At 37.7% G+C, this 10,595-nt stretch overlaps 1 protein-coding gene across 1 annotated transcript; it reads right to left on the bottom strand.

Annotated features, from left to right (window-relative positions):
* Positions 1-8,943: 8,943 nt before the first annotated feature.
* On the bottom strand, positions 8,944-10,128 carry LOC121406308 (histamine H3 receptor-like). Its single transcript, XM_041597321.1, has 2 exons — positions 9,556-10,128; positions 8,944-9,153 (listed from the first exon to the last, which is right to left on the bottom strand). The coding sequence occupies exons 1-2, from the start codon at positions 10,126-10,128 to the stop codon at positions 8,944-8,946; spliced, it is 783 nt and encodes a 260-aa protein (XP_041453255.1).
* Between the last annotated feature and the right edge of the window lie 467 nt (positions 10,129-10,595).

Consider the following 10,595-nt stretch of genomic DNA (forward strand, 5'->3'; position numbering starts at 1 on the left):
CCATCTTGCAGTATTCGGATGAGATATGGAATACAAATAGTAAACATTCAATTTCCATATATGTAAATATAAGTATGTCAAAGTATGAAGTAGCAAATATAAGCAGTCAATATCCCTGTTCAGTAAATGTGTAATATTGGATACAAGCTTCGATTTTTCAGTTTTTATATATGTAAACACATGTTGCGGAATGCATGAACGGTCAATATCCTTTTTAGGCATTCATAATCATGTAAACCATGTAAACAGTCAATACTCAGTTTATGTTTATGTAAATACATGAAGTAAAATATATACACAGTCAATATCCTTTTCAAGCATTCATAATGTTTATGTAAATATATGGTATAGAATAGAAAACATTCAATTTCCATATATGTATGTAAATCCATGTAAGTATAATACATACACAGCCAATACCCCTATTCAGCATTCATATCACTGTTATGAAAATATATGAATACAACTAGTCAACATTCAATTTTGCATATGTATAAGTATAGAGTAGCATGCATAATCAGTCCATATATCCTTTTTTCAGGAAAATGTATAATATGGAATGCAATGTGCATTCCACCACATATATGTAAATATATGTAGTGGAATGCATAAACGGTCAATATCCCATTCCAGCATTCATAATTACGTATACATGTGATATGGAATATAAAACATGTACTTTCCATATGTATAAATATATGAAGTAGAATACATACACCGTCAATAACCCATTTCAACATTCATATTCATAATGCTATGAAATATATGATATGGAATAAAAAGTCAACATTCAATTAACATGTATGCATGTAAAGGTATGAACTTAGCATACATAAAAATCAGTCCATGTTCCTTTTTAGTAGATGTGTGATATGGTATACAAATACTCTATATTCAGTTTCTGTATATGTAAATATATGAAATATGAAATAGAATGCATGAACAGATAATATCCCTTTTCAGTATTCTGTAAATATGTGATATAGAGTATAGACTTAATAAACAGTTAATATTCAATTTCCATATGTAGAAATGTAAATGTGTGATATGTAATTTAATTCATGTAAACGGTCGATATTCAATTTGCACATATATAAATACATGTATATGAAGTAGAATACGTACACAACAAATACCCTTTTCAGCATTCATATCACTGTTATGTAAATCTATGATTACAAACAGTCAACATTCAGTATGTAGACGTATGAAGTAGCATGCATAAGTAGTTCATATCCCTTTCAGTAAATGTATGATATGGAATACAACCTGTCGAATATTAATTTTCCATATATGTAGGTATATTAATTGAAATGCTTAAACTGACAATATACTTTTCAATATTCTGTGGATATGAGATATAGAATATGAACCATGTAAATGGTCAATATTCAATTTCCATATTGTATATGGAAAAAAATATGGAATACAAAGAGTCAATATTCAGTCTCCATGCGTATTTATGTGAAGCAGAATACATACATAGTGGAACAAGAGTTGATTTTCGCAAATGCTCTTCTATAAAAATGATACATGTGTGTACATGCTGCTGAGCTCTCGATAGAGGAGATAAACTTTGTATAATAAAAAAAGGAGATTAACCATCTTGCCGTATTCGGATGAGATATGGAATACAGATAGCAATTTCCATATATGTAAATATAAGTATGTCAAAGTATGAAGTAGCATATATAAGCAGTCAATATCCCTGTTCAGTAAATGTGTAATATGGGATACAAGCTTCGAATATATTAATTGGAATGCTTCAACTGACAATATACTTTTCAATATTCTGTGGATATGTGATATAGAATATGAACCATGTAAATGGTCTATATTCAATTTCCATATATAGAAGTTTATGAAAAAATATGGAATACAAAGAGTCAATATTCAGTCTCCATGCATATAAATATATGAAGCAGAATACATACACAGTCAATTATCTTTTTCTTTTCTTTATTTTCATAATCTTGACATGACCAACTAAGAAGAGTATTGTCAGGTGTCACAGTGACGACTGATTGCTATATAGATGTAGCTTACATATGTTTTTTCTTTTTTCTTTTCTTTAGTTGTATGGTATATAAAGTACCAATATTCAGATAAACCGATGAATACTTTCCAGTAAGTTTTTGAATTCTAAATAAGGGGAATTAGAGTAAAATATAATATGATACTGTACCTAGGACGGTGGAAGATTGAACTTCATGCATTTTTAGCAATATCAAACTTACTTCTGTACATCATAGTGGAATTAAGTTTGAACTGATTTTACATAAACAGTTTATGAATTAATTGCGAGTGATTTCTGCATCAAAAGATGAAAAGGGGATACGGCTTCAGGAAATCGCATTACTTCCTCTTGATTATGATGATTTTCAGCCGATTAAAAAAAAAACAAAACAAAAAACACACAAACAAAACACTGCGATGAGTTGACTTTCACTCCTTGTATATAGTTTGCATTCCAATTACACCCAAGTTTTGGATTGATATTGCTCATATCTCATTCCTCATTATGATGTTGCTTATTTTTCATATCTCATATCAATTTCAGGTTATACTATAATCATTACTCGTGTAGCTTCCACGCTGTTGTGCCTTTCTCTTTCCATTCCAATATTACTTTCACACCTTGTAGCTTGATCCTTGTAGAAAGATTTTTTTCCTTTCTAAGTTTGTACGCAACCTGAGCGAGATGGCCTCTGTGCGCCTTCAGGTTTGGGGGCAGGTCGGTTCGCACCGTCAGACGGCTGAATTCTTGAGAGGGTACTGCGGATGCTGTCAGGGGTGCTACCTGTGCCTGATATGGATCCCGCGTCTTGGACCGTTGCTTCATCTCGAACGATGACAGAACCAAATCTCAGTCAGTCATGAAACAGAACTTAGCAATGATCGGAGAGGGTGATGATGTAGCCTGAGGGTTGCGGCGGGGGAGACGGTGGGCATTTATCAGCTTGATGTTCCGAGCCTTGTCTTCCGCAACACCAAGATCGATGAAAACTTTAGTAAGCACATCATAAACATTCTCTCCTTGCTGCTCCTGGACTCCATAGAATAATAAATTGGATTTTCTGTTATGAATTTCCATTTGAGTGAGTTTTTCTTTCAGATTGCTGATTTCATCCTCAAGAGCAGAGCGAACACTAGGAATATCCTTCTTGATACTTTCAATTTGTGATGAATTGTGTTGTGCTAGCGCCTCTACCTCTCCCAGTCGTCGATTCATTGACTGTATTTCGGCTGAAATATAATCAAGTTTCTCCAAAACATTGGAAGAAAAGTTTGCGATATCTTTTTGTAAGTCCGCATTGGATGGGGTGCTTTTGGGAGAAGACGGATTCTCAGCTGGTTGGCCGCCATGTGTTTTAGCCTGCGAGCTCGTCTGACGCGTGATAGGGCGTGAAGATGTACCGTGTGGGTTCATTGCGTGCAGTTATGTAATAGCCGGCGATATTCAAGTCTGTTGTTTACGTGTATAGATCAACGGCAGACATGCAAGCTCAGAGATATGAAAGTTAATAAATTCAAGTTGAAATCAGTTGAAAATGTGTTCATTTAAAACGATGACTATTTACAAGAGTTCATTGAGACCAGGTTCAAAGCATTATGAGTCTTTAAAAAGAGGTAATTAAGTTTTGAGCTATTGAGCAAGGGCGCCGGAAGCGGGGGGCAAGGGGGGCACTTGCCCCCCCCAAAGAAAATTTTTGGGGGGCAAAACGAGATTTTGCCCCCCCCCCCAATGTGCCCCCCTAAAGTAGAAAAATTATATTATTTAAGGACAAATGTAAACGATGAAGGCACTTTTCTGCCTAAGAATTGTCATTTCTTTTGTCAAAAATGAAAAATTTCGCCCCTGACGGGGCAATTACACATCTTAGTAAGCCTTGCGTCTTTTGACGAACATGTCCCTCTGTGAAACATACCTTTGATAGGCCCCTTTTCCATCTTATTTATACAGTGTGATAATGTTTAACCTTTAAACCCCCATTCCACAGAGAACAAGACCGCTGGAAGACCTTTGAAAGACCATGAATTTTGGTTGATCTTCCAGAGGTCTCTAAATGAACCTACAATGGTATTTGAGGTCTTACACGAGTCCTGACCAATCTTTCAGTGGTCTTCGTGGTCTTCATGGGCTCCAAAAATTTTTGAAACGGTTCAAAACAGTCTTACAGCGGTCTTACAGGAAAATTGTCTTTCAGTGGTCTTTCAGAAGTCTTTCAGTGGTCTTTCGATGAACTTTCAAAGGTCTTTATAGTCTTTCATTGATCTTTCGGCAGTCTCTCAAGATTTTTGCGGATATCACTGTAAGACTCATGAGAGATTATTGAAAGATCATTGAAAGACCATTGAAAGACCAGGCAAAGTTCATGGAAAGAATTCAGAAAGATCACTTATTGCATAAAAGATCTCTGACAGACCATTGAAAGATCTCGAGAGGACAAGTCTAAGACCAGTACGACAAGAAATATCCATCAGTCTTTCAGAGTTCTTTGAAGGGTCTTTCTGAGCCATTCCACAGAGATGACAAATTTCATTTATCTTGAAAACCGCTGTAAGACCTCACCAATTTTAAGTCTTTCAGTGGTCTTTCAATGGTCTCCGTTCTGTGGAATGGGGGCCTATTAATGAATACATTTCAGACTAAAAAAATTGCATGCTGGCTGTGTCGGCTAACAAACGCACGGTCGCCCAGAAATGCTCAGACCGGGGTGGTGTTTCATCAATATTTTCGTCCGACAAGTTGTAAGATCGGACAAGTTTCCTGTATTCTGATTGGTTGAGAAGCATTGTTGCCATAGTAACTGTCGGATAAAACATGACTCGTCGGATAAAACGTCCTACAAGTCATGAAACGCTCCCCGGACCCGATATCACCAACGCGCGTGAACGCTAGTTACTCGAGCAACATATGGAATCTAGAAATAGCTGTAAAACCGAATAGTTTAAAGAGTTATAGAGGATTGAGTAGTTGCTTATTGGATAAATGAGAAGATGCTAGCTTGAGTCGGCGAATGGAGTGCAGAGCAGGAATACCTCTATCAACTAATCAAGCCTCTTCTTCAACCTTTTCTGGTTTACTGTCTTTATCAGGACTACGCTCGTTTGAACAAAAAAATACTCGACTATCAACTGTCTACTTCCTCCTATCAATTTCACTTCTTCCTCTATCCACTTTTTTTCGAAAACTCCACATGGTGTACCGTCAACCACATCCGCTGTTGGAATGTAATTGTTTTCTTCTAAATAATGTTACATAATGTACATTATGAACTGCCGTAGTTTGTTAGTTCATGATTATTTAGAAATGAATATTTCCTGGAATTTGATATTCATCATTTCCTAGTTATGGTCACATTTCCCCCAGAAAATATGTAAAGAAAAAGAAGATTTTGAAGGGGTCATCCAAAAGTGCTTCCCAGCCATACAAAACATGCCAAAGGAAACACACAAATCGAGTTATGTTTTAAATTTTCAGAAGTTTTTAATTGTGAGACAATAATTAAGCAGTTCATATTTCTTTTTCCTCCAGTTACAAAATATGAAACGTTTTGCCTATGCATGGATAATCAGGGACTCTCTCCAATGCTGAGGTCAGAAATGATTTAAATAGAATGGGGATTTAAGCGCTTATCGTCGTCTGCTACGTCAGAACAGTATGACATTTTGAATTTAAAAAGACATTCATTAGAATGTATTTTGTTTCTGTTGTTACGCTTCTTCTGCTTAATACACTCCTTCAAACTTATAATTGTGGTCTCTCGCGTCGTCCGTGTATGTAAATGTACATAAATAAATATTTCTGAAAGGATATTGCATGAAAAATGTAATTTCTGGTATTTTGAGTCAATATAAGCGTATTACGTAATTTAATTGATCAGACACGAAAACCACATTCCGAATTAAGCGATCGTTTTGCGCGTAGATTTTATAGGTTCTCATAAACTCTGAGTATAGTCTTTCGTATTGAATTCTATGTTTAATTCTCAAGAAATTCATTTTTGAATTCTCTCAGAAACGCAACTTTTAAACTCCATTTTTAAAACAAAGTCCTTATCGTGGGGGGGGGGGGGGGTCCCACGCCCTCTCCCCCTCGATCGCTTCGGTATCTCACGCTGTCAAAAATATTGTGCCCTCTTCGGGATTTTGCCCCCCCATAACTGAAAGTGTTCCGGCGCGCCTGCTATTGAGATTTGAGCTTCGCTCAAAAGTACGTCCGTTCACTCTGAAGTCATGGCGCCTCTAATCCCAGGACCAAAATCCAGTTAAAACCAATTAGAGCAAAACCAATTGAAACCAGTTGGCGAACTGGTTTCAATAGGGAAATTGGAACAACTGGTTCCAATTGAAAACCAGTTGCCAATTGGTTCCAGTTAAAACCAATTGGGCAACTGGAACCAGTTGGCAATTGGTTTCAATTGGTTCCAGTTGTTCCAATTTCCCTATTGAAACCAGTTGGAGGCAACTGGTTTCAATTGGTTCCAGTTGAAACCAATTGGAGGCAACTGGTTTCAACTGGAACCAGTTGAAACCAATTGGTTCCAACTGGAACCAGTTGAAACCAATTGGTTTCCAACTGGATCCAATTGGAACTTCCAGTTGGAATGAACTTAATTAGTTACAAATTAATTAGCATTTGCACTAACTATTGCTCATGCCAACACAGAAGCAGTGTTATTTGTCTATTAACATGATTAATACCAAAGGGCATTGATAACATAGAGACTTTCATATGTATATATTTATATGGGAGATCTTCAAATATATGTATTTTTATTTGATGTAATTTGGTAGCAGTTAATGGTGTACTAATTATCTTTGAATCTGTTTTAATTATAATCTATAAAATTTATGAACATGGCCTTCACTGCTAAGTATTCTAAACACTTATCTGAAAAAGTGTGGTACTTCAAATTGAAAAAATAAATAGATGCATTGTAAATTATGATGAATCTCATAAAACATTAATCCGTGCACACTGGCAGAAAATATGCAAATTAACTGGTTTCAATTGGATCCAGTTGGGTAACTGGAAAATTTCCAGTTGGAAACCAATTGGAAATCATTTCCAGTTGCCCAACTGGTTCCAGTTAGGATTTCCAGTTGCCCAACTGGTTCCAGTTAGGATTTCCAGTTACCCAACTGGATCCAGTTAGAAATCATTTGCAGTTGGAAGTCATATCCAGTTACCCAACTGGTTCCAGTTAGGATTTCCAGTTCCCCAACTGGTTTCAATTGGTTTTCAACTGGAAATTGTTCAATTCCAGTTAAAACCAATTGAAACCAATTGAAACCAATTGAAAAGTACCAGTTGGAAATCCAACTGGTTTCAATTGGATTTTGGTCCTGGGATATTAGTATCGAGTCCAGAATTGATATGATTTGCAATCAGGTCTGAGTACATAGTATACAATAGCGTCGTCTGCTACGTAAACTGAAAGAGCGTATATGACCAAAACTAACCATTATGTATATGCAAATAAGAACACCACCTTTTCCCTATTCGGATTTGATAATAAATTCTGTTGCAATTTGTTCCAAATGAAAAATTAAAATGTCTTGACTAATTTTGGACTTTCTTCAAATCCCTCGATACATGTAGCTCATCCAGACGTATAGGAATGCATTTACATTGCATGCAAACGTTTCCACTGGCATGACTGGCGTCACACTTGAGGTCACAGAGTACGCATTGATTGATTGATTGGAAGAACCATTGTTTGAGGGTACTTGGCTCACAAGGGATTCACCATCGTTATTTCTGGGTTCAAACTAGGGTAAATAAGGATGAGATTGTTTTTGATATCGTCATTTTCGAGATCAGTATCCTCATGTAAGATGTGGGATGTGCAGATGATATTAATAGCGTGATGAATGCTGGTTACAGTGATACCTAGCTGTAGGGAGTTTGTAACGAAAATTGTCAGTTCCAGATGTTCCCTTATATTTCTTACATATTATATTGTTCAGACACTAAGAATATGGCAAAAAATATAGTATGTGGAGGAACATGATTCACACATGTATAAAATGTTCAAGAAATAGACTCACGCTGAGGGAGGCAGCGTAGCTCAGTCGGTTAGAGCGCATGTTTCGGATAAGATCGTAGATCTCAACGTGAGGAGTTCGAGTCCCGCTCATGCCGAAACGTGTCTAACAAAAAAAATTGATGCTATAGCGTTGTGTTGGTTTGCCTCACCACTGTATTCAATGAAGGTGTGAATGCAGTTGTAAAACACTCTGTCCATCGGAAAGGACGTAAATGTTGGTCTCGTGTATAGGAAAGTCACAACCTATGCACGTTTATACCAATACACTATTCGTCAAAAAGTAGGGTGTTCACCCGGTGTATTGCACCTGCCGGTCCCCGGTACTACAATACTGCAAGAATCTTCAGGACTGAAGGAGGCAGTCAGTGTAGCTTGAAGAACTTGACAAAGTTCATTGGTATTGAAGATGAGCGCAAGGTGACTGAGAAATATCACCGATGCGCTTGTAGTATGTTCTGGTAGTTTATGGGACTGATCATTCTACACGTAGAAATAGTGATGACGATGTTCGCTCACACATTGTGGAAGAGAGTCACATCAAATAATCAAACAAGAATGTAGACAAAAACAAACATGGACATGCATGACAAAGTGATATGATCAGAAAGAACAGAATTCAGTGTCAGAAAAGTTGGAAAACGATAAATTTCTTGAGATAAATCAGCGGGGTCGTACCGGTTATGCTTGTGCCTTTTTACGTGAATAGAGAGAATAAAAATATTAAGTTTGCTCATTGAATATTCATGAGGACATGCCAAGAACTATTTCACCGGAAAGATGCAAGTCTTTAAAATTCAATAACTTTGTAATTTGTTGTCCGATTTTGATGAAATTTTCAGCATTTGGCTCCGTGTATGTTACCCTATTTATTGAGATATGAATATATTCAGCCTGGAGTGATTTTGCAGTGCTTTATATCACAAACCCATCTCTTGAAAAGTAACATCTCTCGAAATTTACGACGGAAGTGCTTGTTTGTCGCTGCATAAATGAAAGGGTTGATCATGGAGTTACCCCACACAAGTGCATTCGTGATCTCCCAGTTCAGGTATGACACGCACTTGTGGCCGCAAATTGCAAACATGACATTTGAGATCTGAAAAGGCACTCAAAACACAAGGAAACAGCCAGTGAGTATAGTAAGGACTACGGCGGATTTCCGATGCCTGGTCAATCTTCGTCTATCAGGCTCGATGCGATTTCGGTTTCGGGTCGATCTGCAGGGCACATTTCCTTCTGGGTGAGGCCGTGTACTTAACCAAAGGGGTAATTGAACCAGTTTAGGTGTAGCATTCAAAGAATTCAGGCTACGTCGGATCCCAGGAGCCCGTTCTTCACCTTCTGGGTACTCTACGGTAGGCCTTTCAAGTGGGTTGAAAGGCCTAGGGGCAGGTCCTACTTCGCGGCCCCTACATCTTCTCTTGATGTTTCTATAAATCGCGATATTTAGGCTAACAATGAGCGTAAACGGAATGAAAAATTGCAATATATTGACTACCAGGGTAACAATAACATTGGAAGTGAGTTCAAGCTCGCAGTTAAACGTGTAGTCAATGGTGTACTGTCCTGTAAACGGACTAAAGCCGAACGCCAGGAACGAGTAGACCAGAATAACGCAGATCCATGTGGATAGGATCATCAACCCAACTCCCTTCTTCGTCTGAAACACCCGATGCGTGACGGCCGACGAGAACAAGCAGTAACGGTTCCAGCTTATCATCAAGAGGGTTATTGCGGACATTGTCGTTACGGTGTAGTCAACTATCAACCACACTTTGCAAATGATCTCACCGTAGACCCACGTATCCTTAATGAGCCAGGAGATCGTGACGGGCCACATAAATGCGCCGACAATGAAGTCCGTGATCGCGAGGTTCAGGATGAATATATTCGCTACCTTCAAACGGATGCAGCGGTCTTGAATGTATGCCAAAATTACCAGCAGGTTCCCGACGACTGTCACTAAAATGATGAGAGAAATAATGAGAGGAACGATCGCAAGCCACGTTGTTGAGTATGGGTACACGTACGAATTCGAGGTGTTGAACTCTGTCTTAGTTAAGTTCTCCATGGTTTTAGAGCTACAAGATGGTCAATCACAAAGTGTCTCCGATGATCCTGTTGTTTTGATCCACCTGTTCTGCCATGGAAGTCACATCAAAAGTCAATAAAACATGATCGTGTACATGCCCACGGAACAGCATGCATATTATCACCTCTTTTATCTTCTTTATGTGAAGTAAATGGTCTCGTAAACGGAGAAAAACTACTAATGGGTACATAATAATTATGTGACTTGTCAAAAGGAAGTCATCATCACCTGAAAACGGTGGTTAAGAGATAGGTTGTGCTAGTTCCGAACTGTATGAGACACCCAAGTCGCGTAAAATATTCGTACTGTCAATTCCAGAGATCAACATCGATCTTTAAAGAGTTTCATCGTTCTATTCTGCAAAACGTTATCATATTTCCTATCTGCATGGTCAGAAGAAGAAAAGAAAGGGAAAGAACATGAAGTGAAAAGTTAATATCGAAGAT

This window comes from Lytechinus variegatus, chromosome 19, assembly GCF_018143015.1.
Source record: "Lytechinus variegatus isolate NC3 chromosome 19, Lvar_3.0, whole genome shotgun sequence".
Lineage (NCBI taxonomy): Eukaryota > Metazoa > Echinodermata > Echinoidea > Temnopleuroida > Toxopneustidae > Lytechinus > Lytechinus variegatus.